General features: G+C 33.3%; 1 protein-coding gene across 1 annotated transcript; it reads right to left on the reverse strand.

Annotated features, from left to right (window-relative positions):
- Nucleotides 1–3,669: 3,669 nt before the first annotated feature.
- Sdr (Secreted decoy of InR) lies at nucleotides 3,670–16,168 on the reverse strand. Its single transcript, XM_075289737.1, has 10 exons — nucleotides 15,157–16,168; nucleotides 10,767–11,003; nucleotides 10,301–10,538; nucleotides 10,082–10,229; nucleotides 9,807–10,012; nucleotides 9,535–9,721; nucleotides 4,937–5,153; nucleotides 4,792–4,870; nucleotides 4,351–4,525; nucleotides 3,670–4,270 (listed from the first exon to the last, which is right to left on the reverse strand). The coding sequence occupies exons 1-10, from the start codon at nucleotides 15,661–15,663 to the stop codon at nucleotides 3,829–3,831; spliced, it is 2,436 nt and encodes an 811-aa protein (XP_075145852.1). The 5' UTR covers nucleotides 15,664–16,168; the 3' UTR covers nucleotides 3,670–3,828.
- Nucleotides 16,169–23,867: the final 7,699 nt, after the last annotated feature.

The raw sequence follows: 23,867 nt of genomic DNA on the forward strand, positions 1-23,867 counted from the left end.
CATTTATTCGGCGATGAACCGACATTAATGCCAATCCATTGAGTCTACTCTCGCTAGTCGAATTTCTAAGATACGTATTTAATCTCTTCATTGTTGAAAATAAAAGTTCGGATGAGTACGTAGTAACTGCAGGGATGGAAAATGCAGTACTATAGTACTTTTTTCAATACTTTTTCACCCCGGTCAGTACCGTAGTACCTCCGCGAATGATTTAGTACCTTTTGTGTAGACATTTTTGAGTCGATATCAGATTTATGGTACAATAGCTTTGACAAAATATTTTGAGAAAGTCTTTATCAACCTTATTTGCTAATAGTCTTTTACAAATATGACAAAACAGACATGTTCATGTGGGAAAAAAATCTCGATTTTGTAAAAGACATGGTCAAAAACAGGATTTTATTGAACTTCAAGAATGTTTTAGTCGAAAAAAGAATGCGATTCTATATTACCGATTTTTGATTAGTTACTGATTTACACAAGATTTTTTATTTCGGTAGAAAATGTTGTCAAAATTTTATTTCTATATAGAATTTTTGCAAAATTTTATTTTTATAGAAAATTTTGTCAAAATTTTATTTCAATTGAAAATTTTGTACAAATTTTATTTCTAAAGGAAATTTTTGCAAAATTTTATTTCTATAGAAAAAATTTTGCAACATTTTTTTTCTACAGATTTTTTTTTGCAAAATTTTATTTCTATAGAAAATTTTTGCAAAATTTTATTTCTATAGAAAATTTTTGCAAAATTTTATTTATATAGAAAATTTTGTCAAAATTTTATTTTCTTTAAAAATTAGTCTCTTGACAATAATTTTCCAGTGAAATTTTTGTTGAAATTTAGTAAAAAGTACCTTTCCACTCAAAAAATACCTTTTTTGTACTTTCTTAAAAATTGTATTTTCCATCCCTGAGTAACTGGCAAAGTGACCAAACTTTTTAAAAGAGTATGCACGTTTGTAAAATATCTCTTTATTGCACTCTCCAAGTGCTTCCATCGCTGAATTAGGCAGGTTCTTTTCGCAGGTTTTGCGCCATTTCATTTAGACATGTGTGTTTGGCTGTTTCGTTGTTGTTGCTATGGCCAAACAAAGCGAGTCATGTTCACAAAAAGAACAACAAACACAAATAAAAAGCAGAAAGATTTCATCCACCCCCCCCCTCCCCCCCCTTGACTGACATAACGTACCAAATTTTAAAGGCATCGAATGAAATTTGCAAGAGGCTCCGGTAGCCAAATTTGTGTTGGTTTATATGCTTGTTTCCTTCGGAAGTTAGCGTGCATCCAACAGACGGAAGGACATGGCTAGATCGACCCAGAATTTCACCATGTACCAGAATATATATACTTTATGGGTCTGAGACCAATATTTCGAAGTGTTATAAACGGTATGACAAAGTTAGTATGGACGGTATGGTGGAGGGTATAATTAGATGGTGGGTCCGATCATTTGCTAGTACATTGCCGGTATTAATTTCGCATTATTGAGTGGAAATGGGAATTTTTTTTCATGATTTCTTTTCTTTAATAATTAATTTTAATGAATATAAACTTTTTAAATTGTTGCTTTAGATCATACCTCATAAAATTGTAATAAAATTTGCACCGAACATTTTTATTTCATATTGTTTTTAAGATTAAGAGGTTAATACTTAACCGGAGCATTGATTACAGGTTAGTAAAAATTGTGTATGGTATCAGCTGAAAGAAACAATAAATAATACAAAAAAAATTGAGAAACCGGTCCTAAGTGAAGTTAAACGCTTTAAGATTAAATGAACTAGCCGAAGTTTGTTAATTTATAAATTAAAATTTTCGGTTTCGGCTAAACACAATTGTCTTGCCAGATATTTCATAGGTAGGCGACATCTGTTGTTTCCAAGTAAAACTAGCTAACGGTTTGTGACATTGCTACTTATTCAAAATGTAATTCCCTCAAACAAGCTATAGATGTCGCACTGATTATTCTCATTTATATTATCAAAGATGTAAATTTCCTAAAGATGCCTCACTTCAGATGTACAATATGAACAACAGGGGAGTGAATATGGTTCCAATCTTTCATTTCATTGGAAAAATTAATTTCTGAACTTGCACTCATGACAATATTGCCGTAGTGGCAATTCGCAGTAAATAGTCCAGACACATTTTTAAAATACCTTTTGTGAGATTTTTATCTCACTTTAATTTCAAATCAAATTAATGTGTATGACATTAAGGGTTTAGGTTTATACATATTTGTTGCATTGCAAAGATTACAATGCAATTTCTATAATTTAGGCATTAGTTATTCCTGCGAAATAACCCCCTATGACACTTTAATATATTAGCAACGGCAGCTCTGATTGATATTGAATTATTAACTTTTGTGGCATACTTTTTGGCGCTTATTTTAACTCAATTTGCTATGGAGTGTGTCTTCGATAAGCACACCATAGTGTTGTATTTGGTGGCAATTAGGGTCGTTTAAGATGGGTTTGTCATCGGACGGATGTCCACCAATACGACAGCCAGTGTTGCCAAAATTCCCTACATGTAGTTTTTTTTTTTCTAATATTTAACGTCTTGTAGGGACATAGGAGCACAATGTAGGGAGTTTTTCATTCAACACAATTTTTAATAACGTTTACATTTTGGTGCCTCTAGAGGAACAAAATATTTCTATAGAACATTTTGTCAACATTTTATTTCTACAGAATTATTCAAAACTTTATTTCTATAGAAACTTTTAACAACATTTTATTTCTCTATCAACCATGTTTCTCTATCAATCATGGATACCATATACTAACATCACGTACCAAATTTCAACCGAATCGGATGAATTTTGGTCTTCCAAGAGGCTCCGGAGGTCAAATCTGGTGATCGGTTTATATGGGGGCTATACATAATTATGGACCGATGTAGACCAATTTTTGCATGGCCATTAGAGACCATATACTAACACCATGTACCAAATTGCAGCCGGATCGGATGATATGGACCCATTTTTGCATGGTTGTTAGAGATCATGTGCTAACACCACGTACCAAATTTCAGCCCTATCGGATGAAATTTGCTTCTCTTAGAGGCTCCGCAAGCCAAATCTGGGGATCGGTTTATATGGGGCTATATATAATTGTGGACCGATGTAGACCAATTTTTGCATGTTTGTTAGAGACCATATACTAACACCATGTACCAAATTGCAGCCGGATCGGATGAAATTTGCTTCTCTTAGAGGCTCCGCAAGCCAAATCGGGGGATCGGTTTATATGGGGCCTATATATAATTATGGACCGATGTGGACCCATTTTTGCATGGTTGTTAGAGATCATGTGCTGACACCATGTACCAAATTTCAGCCCTATCGGATGAAATTTGCTTCTCTTAGAGTCTCCGCAAGCCAAATCTGGGGATCGGTTTATATGGGGGCTATATATAATTGTGGACCGATGTAGACCAATTTTTGCAGGGTTGTTAGACACCATATACTAACACTATGTACCAAATTTCAGCCGAATTTTATGTTTATAATATACCCCCATCCTATGGTGGAGGGTATAAAAAAATTGTTAAACTTGAAGCTGTTGTATGTTTTAATTTTCCTTCATATTTCTTCCTTCGGAACAAAAGTATTTATAGTAGAAAATGCCTCGCTACATCAATATGTACGAAATTAATAAATGTTTACTTATTTCATTATGATAATCACAATTTATTGTTGTTCTCTAAACAATAGGAATTTTTATTCGAATTCATCACAATATGTTTGATTTTACTCTCTTACAATCTTTCGCACACACACACACGCTCTCTCTCTCGCTGTTTCTATCTCTCTGATTCTCTTAATTATCCACACCAGTATTTTCTAATACAGGTGTGAGATTAAAACTCTTTAATATATTCACATATTGTTCGCTTAGAGTTTCTGCCCATAGAATCGTATCGGGTCCACATCCATTAACCAAACCCTCTACACAAGCACGTATACTAATACGATATGTTGTATGAGGCTCTAGATTTGTGAGAGTATATGTGTGAGTATTAGGCGGAAATGTTTTATATTCCTCAAATATTTCCTCTTCTTGGCAATTATTCTCCATTTTATAAGCTACCGAAGGATTATGTATTTTGCACAGTGGTTGAGGAGTGTTGATGTGAAAGGCATTTTCACCATGATCTTGTTCCTTGATGGAAGCATTTAACATTTCCTCATGGACACGTTGGAAATTCTCTTGAACTTCTTCCAAGGTAATTGTTTTATTAACATTTTTATTTTTCGAGGGTCTGGAAAAAATTGAAGAAAATATTTTTTTTTAATTAATAAGGAAGGATTTTTTGTTGGCATATTATGGAAAAATATTTACACATAGACAAAATTGTACATAGCCTCATCATAGACCATTTGCTCACGATGAAAGTAATCTTTATCGACGGGCATGGGACCACTTAATTCCGGATCCAATTTTGGGCAATGACACATTTCATTACTAAAGTTGGTTTGTGATGATGGCTTCTCGTTTAACGAGTCAACGGAGTGATCTAATTGACAAAAGTGGGATATGAAAAAAAATGTTTATAACTAATTGACAATTTCCCATATTCGAAGCGAATGCTTTCATACAACTAGAATGTCCAAAATATCTGAATATGTAACGAGAAGTCCGATATATTTGGCTTTTCAGTCGAACGAAAGTGTTCGTTTCGTGTGGGAAAAAATGTGTTCCAAATAAATTTTTTGGTGGCCATAATTTTTTTGATTATCTTTAGAAATTTCTTTGATTTGCTACCTGTTTTATTAAACTTACTGGTATCAGCTCTCTCATATTTCAAAAGATATTTTTCGAGTATTCCATTTGTCAAACGTGGTGGCCACCAGTGTATTTCCTTAAAAAAGAAAACATTATTAATTTCATAAATTTTTATTATTATTATTTTTTTTTAATTTCTTACTATTTCATTGGGTGATAATGAGCGATAGTAGATTTTTTGCAATGGTCCCGGTTTAGCTGGTGCAGTTCGAAAATATTGAATTTCGGTTGAAGCATCCACCTGGTAATGATAATCGGCTATGGTTAATGTCTTCACAAAGTAGGCATATTGTGTATTGGGCCTCAGGTGTCGTAGAACATGACGTCTTTGTTTACTGGGTGCTGTGTCCACGAACCAACTGCGAAATAGAGAATATAAAAAAATCTAATTATTCAAGGGTTAAAGGGAGAAGGTGATGACATTTTCGGTTGAATGTGAGAATAAAGTAGTTCTATTATTTAGATTCGCCTTGGTCCCGTTTGTAGGTGACATATAGGTCGATAGTATGGACGTGACATGAGCTCTGGAAAATAAAGGGATAGGCGAAAAACTCCCTAGGAATCACGCAAGGAAGATACCGATGGTGATATAATCCAGCGGAGGAGTATAACGAGGATCAGGGGAGTTTAATTCATTCCCGCCCTTGTAGCAGAGATACAGGATCTAACCCAGACCCAGACTTAAAAGACAACTTAAAGATGTCTATGAGATGGCCAATGGCATCTGTGATAATTTAGTGTGATATGTCCATATTATCCACCTGAAGAGGATAAAGAAGATCGGGGGAGGTGAAGTCCATCCCCCCCCTTAAAACAGCGTTATGAAATCGGATTCCTACCGACACTTCAATGATTACTGAAAGTGTGAAGAGGTGTACGTTATGGCCAATAGCATCGGTGACAATTTAGCATCAAACAGAAGACTACTGCCAAAGACTAAGGAACACTGCGACGAAAGTTTAAAAATATGAAACAGATTTCAAGTATGCTGGGAAGAACAAGTGCTACTTCCACGACAGTCTCTAAAGATCAGAGTATAAAGGAGAACGTTACTTTCGGCCCAGATGCGAAGTAAGTGCACACATCCATCGAGTTGTATGGGAAGAAGGAGGATTGCGAGAAAAAGTGCACTGATGTCTGAAGAAACTGCAGCAAAACACGGATGAAAATCGCCCAACAAAGGAGGAGACATTAAGAGACAAGAAAGGAAGAGAGATATTCACAACTAACTACGACTACAGAATGTCTCCTATCGTAACTCCAGACAGTTATAAGATTTCAGGAAGAGAATCAGATTTCCGGAAGAGCAGAACAGTGATATACAGATGAAGACAAAAAAACAACACGATTTCCAAGAAGAGCAATTTGTGCTCCCACAAGTGCTACTCTCAGTCTGTAAAGAGCAAAATTCGAAGAAAGACGTCGACAAATAAAGCACACGCATCCATTGAATTAGAAGAAGGATTGCGAGAGAATGTGGACTGATGTTTGGAGGGAGTGGACTGAAGAACCTGCAGTAAAACACGCATGAGAATCCCTCAAAAGCGGAGGATACATAAAAAGAAGAGGGAGATCTCACAACTGACTACGATTACAGAATGTCTCTTAACTCCAGGTTTCAGGAAGAGTGTCAGATTTCCGGAAGAGCAGAACAGTGCTATATAGATGAAGAAAAAAAAAGCTCCACTATTTCAACTAAGTTGGGAAGAACAATTTCTGCTAGCACAAGTGTTATTCCCAGTCTGTAAAGAACAAAATTCGAAGAAGGTCGGTAATTGTGGCCCGGATGCGAAGATATCACGCGCATCGATCGAAATGTATGCTAAGGAGGAGGAATACGAGGAAAAGTGGACTGATGTCTGAAGAAACTGCAGCAAAACACGGATGAAAATCGCCCAACAAAGGAGGAGACATTAAGAGACAAGAAAGGAAGAGAGATATTAACAACTAACTACGACTACAGAATGTCTCCTATCCTAACTGCAGTCATGTACAATAAGACGCATTCTTAAGGTTGTGAGACCATGGAACAAAGTTTTGGACGTAAATAAATGGGAGTCATAGAGATAGAACTTTTTGTGTTGCGATGGCACCAGATCTCCTCGTCCTTCCTCAACAAAACAGAATGAGCTCTGGAAAAGAAAGGGATAGGCAAAAAGCTTTCGAGGAATCACGCAAGGAAGACACCGATGGTAAGTCGAAATGTTAGGAATAGAAACCAAAGATGGGCAATCGAGGAAATCAACAATTCTGCAGGAGGAAATATGACAAGATATCCATATCAATTTACACCGGAGAGAAAACAAGGCAAGCAGCGCTCTGACGGCTAAGTCCTTAATTTAGGAACCTTGGACAATTATCAACATCGTAAAGGGGTAAAACTATGCAAATTACTAACTTATATGTGATATAGAAAACGTTTTTCAGTAGGATTTCGAAAAACCTTATGGATGCCGGAGTGAAGGCTACGGTTAAAATAGATAGACCAATACCAAACCCTATTCGGAACAATGGCAAATTTGAAGTGAATCGATTTTTGAATGCAGACGGAAGATTAGAAATGAGTAGTTCGCGAACGAACTAGTTCAATTGAACGGTTCACTGAAATGAGCGAGCTGAACTAGTTCACATCTATCGTTCTTTTCTGTTCAACATGTCAGTTTAGCTAATTAAGCACATTGTATCAGCTTGTTCGCTTAGTTATTTTCACTTTCCTTGATAATTGGACAATTTTCTGCATTTACGCTCATATCGATATTTTTTACACATAAGCTGTTCGGGATTCTTTTCACATGGGTTTTTTGGGATGCATAAATCAACGCAAGGCTAATATGTTAAATCAACAACAGAAGTCGAAATGAACCAGTCACCGACCGAAAATGAACTAACTGACCCAACTAGTTCGTTGATCGAAAAAGAGCTGAAGTGAGCGATCACTACACTGAACTATAATGCCCAACACTACGTTAGATCCCTTTTACTATTTTACTTGCAGAACAACAAACAAATCCGTGAGAAAATTTGAGAGCGGTATTTGACGCGATTAAGGACAATCTGAAGGAGTCTCTGAATCGTTTTGTGATAGTCTACGAAAGATGGATCTATTTTGGAAGCCATCATGGTGCAGAGAGAGCTAAACATAGAATCCGGCAGCACTCATTGATAAGAGAGACCTTCACCACATTTGGCTATACCCAGCTTAACCATATGGGTTCATTTGTACTTGTCAGAACCCAGGGAACTGTCGAAACAGTGGTCTGCAATTGGCGAAAGTGCTTCGAAGAATACGAAGACTGGCCCAACGGCGGGAAGATCATGGGACAGAGAACTGTATTAACAGGTTAGCTGATAACATAGATGGCTTCGCTAGTATTAAATGCATAATATTTTTATATAGTACCAACCTTCAAATTATTCGTGTCAAAATTTGAAGTCTGTAAGTCAATTAGTTTGTGAGATAGAGCGTCTTTTGTGAAACAACTTTTGTTATTATGAAAAAAAAAAAATGGAAAAAAAGGAATTTCGTGTTTTGATAAAATACTGTTTTCTGAAGGGAAAAAATACGGTGGAAGCAAAAACTTGGCTTGATAATGAGTTTCCGGACTCTGCCTCCAGGGAAATCAACAATAATTGATTGGTATGCAAAATTCAAGCGTGGTGAAATGAGCACGGAGGACGGTGAACGCAGTGGACGCCCGAAAGAGGTGGTTACCGACGAAAACATCAAAAAAATCCACAATATGATTTTGAATGACCTTAAAATGAAGTTGATCGAGATAGCAGAGGCCTTAAAGACATCAAAGGAACGTGTTGGTCATATCATTCATCAATATTTGGATATGCGGAATCTCGGTGCAAAATTGGTGCCGCGCGAGCTCACATTTGACCAAAAACAACAACGTGTTGATGATTCTGAGCGGTGTTTGCAGCTGTTAACTCGTAATACACCCGAGTTTTTCCGTCGATATGTGACAATGGATGAAACATGGCTCCATCACTACACTCCTGAGCCCAATCGACAGTCGGCTGAGTGGACAGCGACTGGTGAACCGTCTCCGAAACGTGGAAAGACTCAAAAGTCCGCTGGCAAAGTAATGGCCTCTGTTTTTTGGGATGCGCATGGAATATTTTTTATCTATTATCTTGAGAAGGGAAAAACCATCAACAGTGATTATTATATGGCGTTATTGGAGCGTTTGAAGGTCGAAATCGCGGCAAAACGGCCCCATATGAAGAAGAAAAAAGTGTTGTTCCACCAAGACAACGCACCGTGCCACAAGTCATTGAGAACGATGGCAAAAATTCATGAATTGGGCTTCGAATTGCTTCCCCACCCACCGTATTCTCCAGATCTGGCCCCCAGCGACTTTTTCTTGTTCTCAGACCTCAAAAGGAAGCTCGCAGGGAAAAAATTTGGCTGCAATGAAGAGGTGATCGCCGAAACTGATGCCTATTTTGAGGCAAAACCGAAGGAGTACTACTAAAATGGTATCAAAAAATTGGAAGGTCGTTATAATCGTTGTATCGCTCTTGAAGGGAACTATGTGTAAATAATAAAAACGAAATTTGACAAAAAAAATGTGTTTTTCTTTGTTAGATCGGTGACTTATCAGCCAACCTGTTATTTAGTGTTATTGGGATAATCCGACGATGAATTGAAAACAAAAACGGCCTCACTACCCTTTCTTCCCCGGCTTGATTCCATCACCTGCATTATCACCAAGATAACATGATACTCACCTATCTTGACCACATCCATGTCGATTATCATAGGTAGTAAGATTACGTCTTGGAGCTTCCCTATAGTAATAAATGTAACCGATTAGAGGTGTTAAAGCTTCGGGTGTTAAATAGTCAATAAGGATAAGAGCTTCATTGGCATTTACAGAATCAATGGTGGCATTTAAATCACTGACAATGCTATCACCTAAAGAATAGAAAAATATAGTTTTTTTTTTATATATACATAAGGAAGAGGGAGGGGATTTCATGGTTTCGTATATTTTTCTTACAGTACACCTGCTCGCCATTCGAATTTCTTGAAGCATCTGTCACAGATATATCAGACTCCTTTAAATGCGGTTTCAACTCTTGAATTTTATTATAACACAAACGTGGATTTAAATGAAAGAAGACATGACCTCTGGGTATAGAAACTTTTTGATTAATATTCCAAAGACTTTCCAAATGATGATTATCTACTACATAAAATGAATATCTGGAAAAAAACGTAAAAAATGCAAATGTTAACTATGACATTTAATGATATTCCATGTTTTGAACTCACTTATCTTCCACTAGATAATTTCCGGCAATTGTATGGAGATTTTTAAAGAATTGCAACGAAACTATCTGAGGTGAGTTGATAATTTTCAAATAGCCTTTGATCTCACGAAGATTTGTGAAAGCTATATCCAAATCATTGATTTTTGTTTCTGCAAATGGTATTTGTTTAGGCTCTATGATTTCTATGTTATGTGAAACGATTTGGTGGGAAATAACTTACTTTTAATATCTGTTAGTTCCAGTGTCAATGATCCTTCAAGGATAACACAATCTTCAAACCCTTTCAAATCTTCTGATGATTTTATGGTGAAATTACCATTACAATTGAGTGTGCAGGTAATTTCACCATCATTTGCTTTGACAGGTTGATAGAGCTCAGGGCAATGATCCACACATTCCGAACCATATCGAAGAAGATTATAGGTATAACAATAGGCAACACATTGTCTGCCAAAGGCCTAAGAGAGGAAATGGGGCAATATTTTAAGAGAAAAATTTTATATACATTGAGAGTTTAAGATATTTGAAATATTGAAGGCAGTAGCGCGATTACAATGGCCAAATAGAAAGATGGACATCTCTAGATCGTAGCTAAATTTTATGAAATAGATATTTCGATGTTTTTTAAATGGAACGTGAACTTATATCATTTCATTTGATATGATAAAAATATTTATAAATCTTACCAAAGCATATGGAGGGAAGCAGTTATTAATACATTTCTTGCCATTGGTTATACCAATGCAAACTTTGCAATTTTCATCATAGCATCCTGTCAAACAATTTTCGCTACGCTTCTTTTTACATTGGCTAATTGGTGGTAGACGTTGTTCTTTTCCCAAAGACCAACATTGACGATAACGATCCCCGTCCGAAGCCTTAGGACCATGACACAGAGGGCAAAAGTTGGGTGGTTTGTTGTTCTGAAAAAAAAGATAGTTGTAGTAATAAATGAATTTAAAAGAAGTATATACAACAGAAAGTTCGGCCAGGCCGGATATTATGGATTGCGTACAAGGTTCTACTTAAGACTGTCATCTACAATCGAACTACTTGGGGTTTGGCAATAGTTGCCGATGGCAAGGTATAGTTTTAATTCTCAACAATGTCTTCTAAATTGTATGTGGAGTTTCCCAACGGGAAATTGGTGTAAATTTCCACTGACGGACTTATCACAGGACTGGCGCCGGTGTTCCAGTTTGTAGCCATTTTATAGATTTTAATATAATTTATTGATTTCCATACTCTCTTGAGGGAGCCACCGTGGTGCAATGGTTAGCATGGCCGCCTTGCATACACAAGGTCGTGGGTTCGATTCCTGCTTCGACCGAACACCAAAAAGTTTTTCAGCGGTGGATTATCCCACCTCAGTAATGCTAGTGACATTTCTGAGGGTTCCAAAACTACTCTAAGTGGTTTCACTGCAATGTGGAACGCCGTTCGGACTCGGCTATAAAAAGGAGGTCCCTTGTCATTGAGCTTAACATGGAATCGGGCAGCACTCAGTGATAAGAGAGAAGTTCACCAATGTGGTATCACAATGGACTGAATAGTCTAAGTGAACCTGATACATCGGGCTGCCACCTAACCTAACCTAACCTACTCTCTTGATATTAAAATATTATTGGATGTAAACATTTCCTGAAATAAATCACAATAGACTATTTAAAATATTCCAAAAACTTTTCTTTCCTAGTTCTTAAAATGAAACAGATCGGTTGAAATTTCTTCTTCCAAGAGGATCCGGAAGTCAAATTCAGTGATCGGTTTCTATATCGGTATAGACGATTTTTGGCATGGGTATGACAAAACAGAACCTGACATCACATATGAAGTTTTTTTTTTTATTAATATTATTTGTTATTCTATTAAAAACTTTACAATTATGTTAAGGCCTCAGCGCCTTAAGGCATTTTTGAGGCAAGTTGGCAAATGTGTGACAAAGATAAATGTTTTTAATATATTATAATTTTAAAAATATAAGTACGAAATTAAAAAATCAACAAGAAAGAGAAAAAAAATAATAAAAAGAAATTACAAAAATAAATCCGTACCATAAACCATAAATTTTGAATGTAATTTAAGCTAGAAGTATCTCAACATTTTCAAGCAAATATTTCTTAAGTTTGGTCTTAAACAGCGATATATTAGATGCATGCTTCACATCATGGGGTAATGCATTAAATAGGGAAGTACCAATGAACTCAATTCTCTGTTTGGTAATTTCCAATCTACACCTCACTACCCTTAAAGATGTTCTGTTTCTAGTGTTAAAAGCAGATTGATTCCAGGAAAATTTTAACGTAGAATAGCCGATATTTTTCTCAGTCTTATAAATATATAGCAACAACTGATATCTATACAAACCATGTACAGGCAAAATATTTTTAGAAATTTCCGCGTATAGTGGTATCGTCGAAAACCTCATGGGCAAGTTGAAGACGGCCTTGAGGGCTTTATTCTGAATGCGTTGTAAGGAACGTAGAGCTGAGGTATTCTTCCATCCAAAAATGACTGCCAAATAACCAAGATGACTCTGCACCAATGACTGATATAGCATCATCTTAGTTTTGGAGTCCAAAAGGTACCTCATCTCTTCAACCGGATCGAATGAAATTTAATCATCCAAACGCTTCCGGAAGTCAAATCTGGAGAAAGATATACTAAATTCACATACTAAATTTTAACGGCATCGGATGACATTTGCTCCTCCAAAGGATGTGGAAATACTTGCCGATGTCATGGTATGTTAAAACTCTTCTAAATTGTAAGTTAGTCCACACGGGGTATATATTAGACAAAAAAGCCGAAACAACATACAAAATTTCAACTAAATCGGTTACAATTTGCTCCTCCAAGACACTCCAGAGGTCAAATCTGGGGATCGGTTTATATGGGGCCTTATATTATTATGGACCGATTTGTAACAATTTTTGCATGGGTGTTAGAGGCTATATATCAATACCACGTACCAAATATCAACCGGATCGGATGAATTTTGCTCCTCCAAGAGGTACGAAGGTCACATCAGGGGATCGGTTTATATGGGGGCCTTATATTATTATAGACCGATTTGGAACAATTTTTACATGGGTGTTAGAGGCCATATATTTCAACAGACTGACGGGCGGGCTTGGTTAGATCGACTCAGAATTTCACCACGATCCAGAATATATGTACTTTATGGGGACTTAGAGCAATATTTCGATGTGTTATATACGGAATGACAAAGTTAATATAGCCCTCATCCTATGGTGGATTTTTTCTGATACAATCACGAAATTAATTGATCCAATTAATTTTTTTAATGGAAACTTCGTCAAGCACGAAAATGATAGTATCAATCACAAAATTAATTAGAAAACTAGTAAGGACAGTCTAAAGTCGGGCGGTGCCGACTATATTATACCCTGCACCACTTTGTAGATCTAAATTTTCGATACCATATCACATCCGTCAAATGTGTTGGGGGCAATATATAAAGGTTTGTCCCAAATACATATATTTAAATATCACTCGATCTGGACAGAATTTGATAGACTTCTACAAAATCTATAGACTCAAAATTTAAGTCGGCTAATGCACTAGGGTGGAACACAATGTTAGCAGGGTGGCGCAGGGTATAAATATGGGAAACGTTTAAATCTGAAGCAATTTTAAGGAAACTTCGCAAAAGTTTATTTATGATTTATCGCTCGATATATATGTATTAGAAGTTTAGGAATATTAGAGTCATTTTTACAACTTTTCGACTAAGCAGTGGCGATTTTACAAGGAAAATGTTGATATTTTGACCATTTTTGTCGAAATCAGAAAACATATATATGGCTATATCTAAATCTGAACCGATTTCAACCAAATTTGGCACGCATAGCTACAATGCTAATTCTACTCCCTGTGCAAAATTTCAACTAAATCAGAGTTAAAAATTGGCCTCTGTGGTCATATGAGTGTAAATCGGACGAAAGCTATATATGGGAGATATATCTAAATCTGAACCGATTTCAACCAAATTTGGCACGCATAGCTACAATGCTAATTCTACTCCCTGTGCAAAATTTCAATTAAATCGGAGTAAAAGATTGGCCACTGGGGCCATATGAGTGTAAATCGGGCGAACGATATATAAGGGAGATATATCTAAATCTGAACCGATTTCAATCAAATTTGGCACACTTGACTACACTACTAATTGTACTCCTAGTGTAAAATTTCAACCAAATTGGGGTAAAACTCTGGCTTCTGGGACCGTATTAGTCCATATCGGGCGAAAGATATATATGGGAGCTATATCTAAATCTGAACCGATTTCAATAAAATTTGGCACACTTGACTATAGTACTAATTGTTCTTCTTGTGCAAAATTTCAACCAAATTGGTGTAAATCTCTGGCTTCTGGTCCATAGTCCATATCGGGCGAAATATATATATGGAAGCTATATCTAAATCTGAACCGATTTCTTCCAAAATCAATAGGGTTCTATTCTGAGCCAAAACACATACTTGTGCCAAATTTGAAGTCGATTGGTCTAAAACTGCGACCTACGACCTGCGACTTTGATTACAAAAATGTGTTCACGGACAGACGGACAGGGCTATATCGACTCAGGAGCCCACCCTGAGCATTTTTGCCAAAGACACCATGTGTCTATCTCGTCTCCTTCTGGGTGTTGCAAACGTATGCACTAACTTATAATACCCTTTCCACAGTGTGGCGCAGGGTATAAAAATGTACTTGATAAAAACATAGTTGATTGGTATTCGGCACATTGAATTAATTTTTTAATTGGTACAATTAAAAATTTGTGTGTTTAAAGCTTCTCGAAGTGGCAAGGTGAAACGCCGTTCAGACTTGGCTATGAAAAGAATAGTATAGGTGCCTTGAATAGAATCGGACAGCACTCGTTGATACGAGAGAAGTTCACCACCTGTGGTACCACAATGTACTGAATAGTCTAAGTGAGCGTAAAATAACGAGTTGACACTACTCGCAACCTAAGTCCAATATATATATTAACATTGACTATTAACATTAACACCACATAGAGATGATGATTGTTTTCAATTTTTTCTTACCTTCAATATGTAATGATACTTTTTAGTCCTATTACCCAATATCGATACCCAATTGATGGTGTGGGTATAACACAGCACTGGATTCGATTCAATGCGTATAGAACCACGGAAGACTCTTAATAATTCCACCAAGCCAATATTCAATAAATCTCGATTTTCCAAAATCACCAATCCATATTTTTCATAAAGTAACTTAATACCACGTATAACCAAAAGTTTGGGGAAAATTCTCTCTAAAGTATCTAAACCATTAACACGATAGATTAATAAATATTCGGTGATTTCTTCAATGGCTAAAGGTTTTAGCATCGTTAAAGTAGTCTCATTAAAATCCATATGAACTATACGAATGTGTCCAGCAAGTATGGTACAATTTTCCAATTTTTGAAAATCTTCAAAAGTTCTCACTGTTATTGATTTACAAATTTTAGGCTCTTTATTGGCAGACACCATTAAAACGCAGAAAGCTGGGATGATGAGTAGTAGTAAATATTTCATGGTGAACATTTTGGTTTTTAAGATTTTTAGTTGTTTTTTTCGGCTTTATTGCAAATTGCGTATGCGGCATATGACGATGAGAACAGCTAATGTCAAAAGCGTAGTTCTCTGATACTGATGACGATGCACCATTTACTCACTTAATTGTTTAATTGAAATTGACCCCGAAACCAATAGACGACATTCATTAGAGTTAAATAATTTTTTTGTTTTCTTAGGCTGTCGTCTACTTTCTGTGAGGTTCATAATTCACACATGCACACACTTATTGATCAATGGGAACTCATTGTAATATGAATATCCCAAAGGGTTTTGATATTAAATCGCTCTTTTTTAATTTCGTTGTGATCAACTCAAAATCAATTAAGCCATCCCATTTGTGTGAGGAATAGAAAATTGACTGTGGTCACTTAATTGTACACTGTTCGTTCTTTGGATTTTAGAATATTTCTTGTTTTGTTGTTGTCTTCAATTGACTTGGTAATGTTAACACTTTCGATTCCCAAATGAAACTGAGCTACATAAGATTCGTTTGCCTTGTATTGAACTGGCTTCGAAGATGAGTATCTTTAAGATCTCTAATGAATTCTCAATATTTATGATATTAAGTGGAGAGAGTGAGAGAGGGAGACCCGTACAATTTACAAATGAGAGTTATGTGAATTGAGAACATATGTTGTTGATCATTAATTTGACTATACAGTAAACATAGCAGGATTTAAGAAAATACGCACATGTACATTGATTTGAGCTTGCAAAAAAGACCATAAGCTCTAAATGTAAGGGTTGCCATTTGCGTTTGGAAGAAAATGAATTAATTGGAATGCTAAATAAAAACTTTTGAAAATGAAGATTTACATTAGAAAAATTTAGCTATACAAATGTACTAATTCCACCATGGTATAAATAAGTTAATACTTTTTGCCGAGTTAAAGAAACTTTATTAAAATAATAAATTATTAAGAGAAAATGTTGGTATTAAAATTGTCAACATATCTTTACAAAGTCAAGACGGAGAGAATTTCAGTCAAATTTATTCATTTTAGAAACGTATGAAGACAATATAAATAAGATTGACTTGTTTCAGAAAAATATGAACTATTTGGTACGAACTTCGAATTTAGTAAAATTATGTACTTCACTTGTATGATTTTTTTTGAGGAATGAAATTATTTATAATCCTAGCTTCATTACAAAAAATATAATCATAAGTCTGAATGACAACGACTACATACAAAAATTGTTTAGAGAACTGCAAATAGAGATTATAATGATATTTTGGCAGTGTTGCCAGGAAAATTTTTCGTTTTACCTTACAAGGATAAAAAAGTTCACTACTTTCCACTACATTCCCAAAACAGTCCCTCTACAATAGTTTTCGTTCTATAGGAATAACATTTTGATAATTTAGAAATAAAATGTTATTGCAATGCTTTTAAAGGTTTTAAACGTTTTTGAGAAATATAGAAATAAAATGTTTATAATATTTTCTATAGAAAAAAAATTTTGACAAAATTCTCTATAGAAATAAAGTTTTGACAAAATTTTCTATAAAAATAAAATTTTGACAAAATTTTCTATAAAACTAAAATTTTGACAAAATTTTCTATAGAAATAACATTTTCTGTAGAAATAAAATTTTGACAAAATTTTCTATAGAAATACATTTTCGACATAGAAATAAAATTTTGACAAAATTTTCTGTAAAAATAAAATTTTGACAAAATTTTCTATAGAAATAAAATTTTGAAAAAATTTTCTATAGAAATAAAATTTGGCAAAATTTTTATATAGAAATTAAATTTTGACAAAATTTTCTATAGAAATAAAATTTGGCAAAATTTTCTATAGAAATTAAATTTTGACAAAAATGTCTGTAGAAATAAAATTTAGCAAAATTTTCGATAGTAATAAAATTTTTTGATAAAATTTTCTATAGACATAAAATTTTGATAATATTTTCTATAGAAATAAAATTTTGATAAAATATTCTATAGAAATAAAAATTTGACAACATTTTCTATAGAAATAAAATTTTGACAAAATTTTATTTGTATAGAAATAAAATTTTGACATAGAAATAAAATTTTCAGTAAAAATAAAATTTTGACAAAATTTTTTATAGAAATTAAATTTTGACAAAAGTTTCTATAGAAATAAAATTTTGACAAAATTTTCTATAGAAATAAAAATTTGACAAATTTTCTATAACATAAAATTTTGATAAAATTTTCTATAGACATAAAATTTTGATAATATTTTCTATAGAAATAAAATTTTGATAAAATATTCTATAGAAATAAAAATTTGACAACATTTTCTATAGAAATTTATTTCTATGTCAAATTTTTATTTCTATAGAAATAAAATTTTGACAAAATTTTCTATAGGAATAACATTTTAAGAAAAGTTTCTATAAAAATAAAATTTTGAAAAAAATTCTATAGGAATAAAATTTTGGCAAAATTTTCTATAAGAATAAAATGTTGATAAAATTTTCTCTAATACGGCATACACTTTATACTTCCAAAATCCACTTTAACTAGATTTCAGCTGTCATTTGCCTTATAAAAAGCATATGTGAAATCTCGAAAATGTGGATTTTGGGTGTAATGTGAATGAGGTATAATAATAAAATTTTGACAACAATTTTTCTAGGAATAAAATTGTAGCAAAATGTTGACGAAATTTTTTATAGGAATAAAATTTCGCAAAATTTTCTATAGAAATAAACTTTTGACAAACATTTTTGTAGAAATAAAATTTGGCAAAATTTTCTATAGAAATAAAATTTTGACATAGAAATAAAATATTGGCAAAACTTTCAATAGTAATAAAATTTTGAGAAAAGTTTCTATAAAAATAAAATTTTGCCAAATTTTCTACAGAAATAAATTTTTGTCAAAATTTTCTATAGAAATAAAATTTTGACAAATTTTCTCTAAGAATAAAATTTTGACATATAAATAAAATTCTGACAAAATTTTCTATAGAAATAAAATTTTGACAAATTTTCTCTAGGCATAAAATTTTGATAAAATTTTCTATAGACATAAAATTTTGATAATATTTTCTGTAGAAATAAAATTTTGATAATAATTCTATAGAAATAAAATTTTGACAACATTTTCTATAGACATAAAATTTTGATAATATTTTCTATAGAAATAAAATTTTGATAATAATTCTATAGAAATAAAATTTTGATAAAATTTTCTATAGAAATAAAATTTTGATAAATTTTCTATAGAAATAAGCTTTTGACAAACATTTCTGTAGAAATAAAATTTGGCAAAATTTTCTATAGAAATAAAATTTTGACATAGAAATAAAATTTTGACAAAATTTTCTGTAAAAATAAAATTTGACAAAATTTTCTGTAAAAATAAAGTTTTGACAAAATTTTCTATAGAAATAAAATTTGGCAAAATTTTCTATAGAAATAAACTTTTGACAAACATTTCTGCAGAAATAAAATTTGGCAAAATTTTCTATAAAAATAAAATTTTGTCAAAATTTTCTATAGAAATAAAATTTTGCCAAAATTTTCTATAGAAATAACATTTTGACAAATTTGCTCTAGAAATAAAATTTTCACAAAATTTTCTATAAAAATAAAATTTTGATAAAATTTTCTATAGACATAAAATTTTGATAATATTTTCAATAGAAATAAAATTTTGATAAAATATTCTGTAGAAATAAAATTTTGACAACATTTTCTATAGAAATAAAATTTTGACAAAATTTTCTGTAAAAATAAAATTTTGACAAAATTTTCTATAGAAATAAAATTTCGCAAAATTTTCTATAGAAATAAACTTTTGACAAACATATCTGTAGAAATAAAATTTGGCAAAATTTTCTATAAAAATAAAATTTTGACATAGAAATAAAATTTTGACAAAATTTTCTATAGGAATAAAATTTTAAGAAAAGTTCCTATAAAAATAAAATTTTGTCAAAATTTTCTATAGAAATAAAATTTTGACAAAATATTCTATAGGAATAAAATTTTGTCAAACTTTTCTATAGAAATAGAATTTTGACAAATTTTCTCTAGGAATAAATTGTTGATAAAATTTTCTCTAATACGGCATACACATTATACTTCCAAAATCCACTTTAACTAGATTTCAGCTGTCATTTGCCTTATATAAAGCATATGTGAAATCTCGAAAATGTGAATTATGGGTGTAATGTGAATGAGGTATAAGAATAAAACTTTGATAAACATTTCTCTACGAATAAAATTGTAGCAAAATGTTGACGAAATTTTTATAGGAATAAAATTTCGCAAAATTTTCTATAGAAATAAACATTTGACAAAAATTTTTGAAGAAATAAAATTTGACAAAATTTTCCATAGAAATAAAATTTTGACATAGAAATACAATTTTCTATATAAATAAAGTTTTGACAATATTTTCTATTGAAATAAAATTTTGACAAAATTTTCTATAGAAATACAATTTTGACAAAATTTTCTATATAAATAAAATTTCGACAAATTTTCTCTAGGAATAAATTGTTGATAAAATTTTCTCTAATACGGCATACACATTATACTTCCAAAATCCACTTTAACTAGATTTCAGCTCTCATTTGCCTTATAAAAAGCATATGTGGAATCTCGAAAATGTGGATTTTGAGTGTAATGTGAATGAGGTATAAGAATAAAATTTTGACAAAATTTTCTGGCACTAAAATTGTAGCAAAATTTTCTCTGAGAGTAAAATTTGGACAAATTTACTCTTTAGAAATTTTCGTATGAAAATGTTGATGAAATTTTCTATAGGAATAAAATTTTTACAAAATTTTCTCTAGGAATAAAATTTTCTATAGAAATGAAATTTTGACAATTTTTTCTATAAAAATAGAATTTTGACAAAATTGTCTATAAAGTCAATGTTAAGAAAACTTCTTTAAAAAATGATTTCTCGTTTTAGGTCATACTATCAAAGTCCATTGCGGGCAAGTTGTCCTTTCTTGTAGAAGTAGCAATTTTCCCTTGTTGGTGCAAGCTAAAAATATTTAAAACTTTGGCACATTTAAAGGATATGTATACACCGAAATAAATTGCCGTTATTAAGAGTGTAATAAATAGTAATAAATCATTTGTTTCATAAAACCACAAAAATTTTGTCAAAAACTGCAAAATAAGATTTTTATTATTTGGTAGTATTTTCGTAAAATTTTCTTCAAATTTTGGTAGATTATTTGATAGCAGTTCGTTTTTCTCTAATTCAGAGTTTTGTTGTCATAAAATGCCTTCCGCAGGTAGGTAATTCACGACACCTTGTGAATCTCACAAAGTCTGGCATTATCCTTTCTGGACGATGGAACATGTTTCATGGCAACCGTGATAGCAGTTCGTTTTTCTCTAATTCAGAGTTTTGTTGTCATGAAATGCCTTCCACAGGTAGGTAATTCACGGCACCTTGTGAATCTCACAAAGTGTGGCATTATCCTTTCTGGACGATGGGACATGTCTTACACTCTATAGGTACTTTCGCCGGTTTCGGTCCACTCTTTCGACTGTTTCTTGGTCTCTGTGCCAGAGGATCTATATTTCCTCGAGGAAATAAACTAGAAATTATCTTGGGTTGCTGTTAAAAAGCTAAAAATGCTACTCTAAAATGGCACTTTAGCCGGTTTTAGTTCCCAATTTCTTGGTCATATGACAATGTTGAAACTCATCAAAAACAAGAATATAATCTCCCATGTGCTTTCACTGGATAAAAACTAAAACCCGAGACCGAACTGGCTAAAATTTCGACAGTTGCCTTTTACAAGATATGAAATATTGCCCATTAACAGATATTGATATTTAGCATTTACTATTTTTAGTATTTTTTCGGCCCCCTGTCTTAAAGCAAATTTTGTACTGGAATAGAATTTAGGAAATTTCTCTTTATAGTGAGTTCAGTAAGGAAACGTGTCTAATAGGGATTGGACTGATATCTCTGGCAAAAATAATTTGAAATTCTATTTGGCAACCCTACATTTATTACAATCCCTTCTTCTCTCAATTTCTCTTAATCCACACTCAATTCAGGATAACTCGCTTTATGTTGGCCTAAAACCAAAACCGGTTAATATTTAGGGCTATGTTGTTTGCGTGTTGTGGGTTGATGTTTGTTGGTCATTGCAAATGTTATTGCAATGCTTTTAAAGGTTTTGTTTTGTTTTTATTTTAAAATGTGTTTTCGCTGTTGCTCTGTTTCACGTACGTTTAGTTTTTGCAGCAAAAAACGCTTTAAGTCAACAAGTTATGTGCCCTAAAGTTAGAGATGCCAATAACGAGCGAATAAAAGATAATTTTGCCATAAATCACTTTGGTTCAGGGAATATTAATATGACAAAAAAAAAACACGTATATATGGCAGTAAGTTCGGCCAGGCCGAATCTTATGTACCCTCCACTGTCATCCACAATCGAATTACTTGGGTTGTTGTATCTTAAATCGTTTTCTAAATTGTGAGTTAGTCCATACGTGGTATGTATTAGACAAAAAAGGTATGTGTAGGTAAGTCTACAAATAATTACGAATCGATACGGACTTTTGCACGGTACGTAGGGACCCAGCATTGAAATATGGGGGTCGCTTATATGGGGGCTATATACAATTATGAACTAGATAAGGACCAATTTGTGTGTGATTGGCCCTCGATTTATCTGAGGGCTATATATAACTATAGACCGATATGGACCTAGTTAGGCATGGTTGTTAACGGCCATATACTAGCACAATGTACCAAATTTCAACTGACTCGGATCGGTTTATATGGGGATCTCGGGATCGGTTTATATGGGGGCTATATATGATTATGAACTGATATGGACCACTTTTGGCATGGTTGTTAAATATCATATAGTAAAACCACGTACCAAATTTCAACCAGATCGGATGAATTTTGCTTCTCCAAAAGGCACCGGAGGTCAAATCTGGGGATCGGTTTATATGGGAGCTATATATAATTATGGATTGATATGAACCAATTCATGCATGGTTGTTTGATACCATATACTAACATCACGTACCAAATTTCAACCGAATGGGATGAATTTTGCTCTTGCAAGGGGCTCCGGAGGTCAAATCTGGGGATCGGTTTATATGGGGGCTATATATAATTATAGACCGATTTCGACCAATTTTTGCATGGGTGTTTGAGGCCATATATTAATACCACGTACCAAATATAAACTGAATCAGATGAATTTTGGTCTTCCAAGAGGCTCCGGAGGTCAAATCTGGTGATCGGTTTATATGGGGATATATATAATTATGCACTGATGTGGACCAATTTTTGCATGGTCATTAGAGACCATATACTAACACCATGTACCAAATTTCAACCGGATCGGATAAAATTTGCTTCCCTTAGAGGCTCCGCAAGCCATATCTGGGGATCGGTTTATATGGGGGCTATATATGATTATGGACCGATGATGACCAATTTTTGCATGTCTGTTAAAAATCATATACTAACACCATGTATCAAATTTCAGCCGGATCGGATGAAATTTGCTTCTCTTAGAGGCTCCGGAGGTCAAATCTGGAGATCGGTTTATATGGGGGCTATATATGATTATGGACCGATGACGACCAATTTTTGCATGGTTGTGAGAGACCATATACTAACACCATGTATCAAATTTCAACCGGATCCGATGCTCCTCCAAGAGGCTCCAAATCTGAGCGTCGGTTCATATGGGGGCTATACGTAAAAGTGGTCCGATATGGCCAATTTGCAATACTATCCTACCTACATCAATAACAACTACTTGTGCCAAGTTTCAAGTCCATGGCTTGTTTCGTTCGGAAGTTAGCGTGATTTCAACAGACGGACGGACGGACCGACGGACTTGCTTAGATCGACTCAGAATTTCACCACGACCCAGAATATATACTTTTTGGGGTCTTAGAGCAATATTTCGATGTGTTACAAACGGAATGACAAAGTTAATATACCCCCATCCTATGGTGGAGGGTATAAAAATCATATTTAATCCATGTTCCTGATGTTCAATGAAGAGATATTCTCAACAGGAGAATTTCATGTTCATTTATGTTTGCCGAAATTTCTGTCATAAAATATCTAAACCTTCGTTTTTTTCTTTCTTCCAAAGCATGGTATAGATTTTTTAAATAAATTAAATATTTCAGTTCATTTATTTCTTCAATGGTATGATCAGTACAACAAGATAAA

Source organism: Haematobia irritans, chromosome 1 (genome assembly GCF_050003625.1).
Source record: "Haematobia irritans isolate KBUSLIRL chromosome 1, ASM5000362v1, whole genome shotgun sequence".
Lineage (NCBI taxonomy): Eukaryota > Metazoa > Arthropoda > Insecta > Diptera > Muscidae > Haematobia > Haematobia irritans.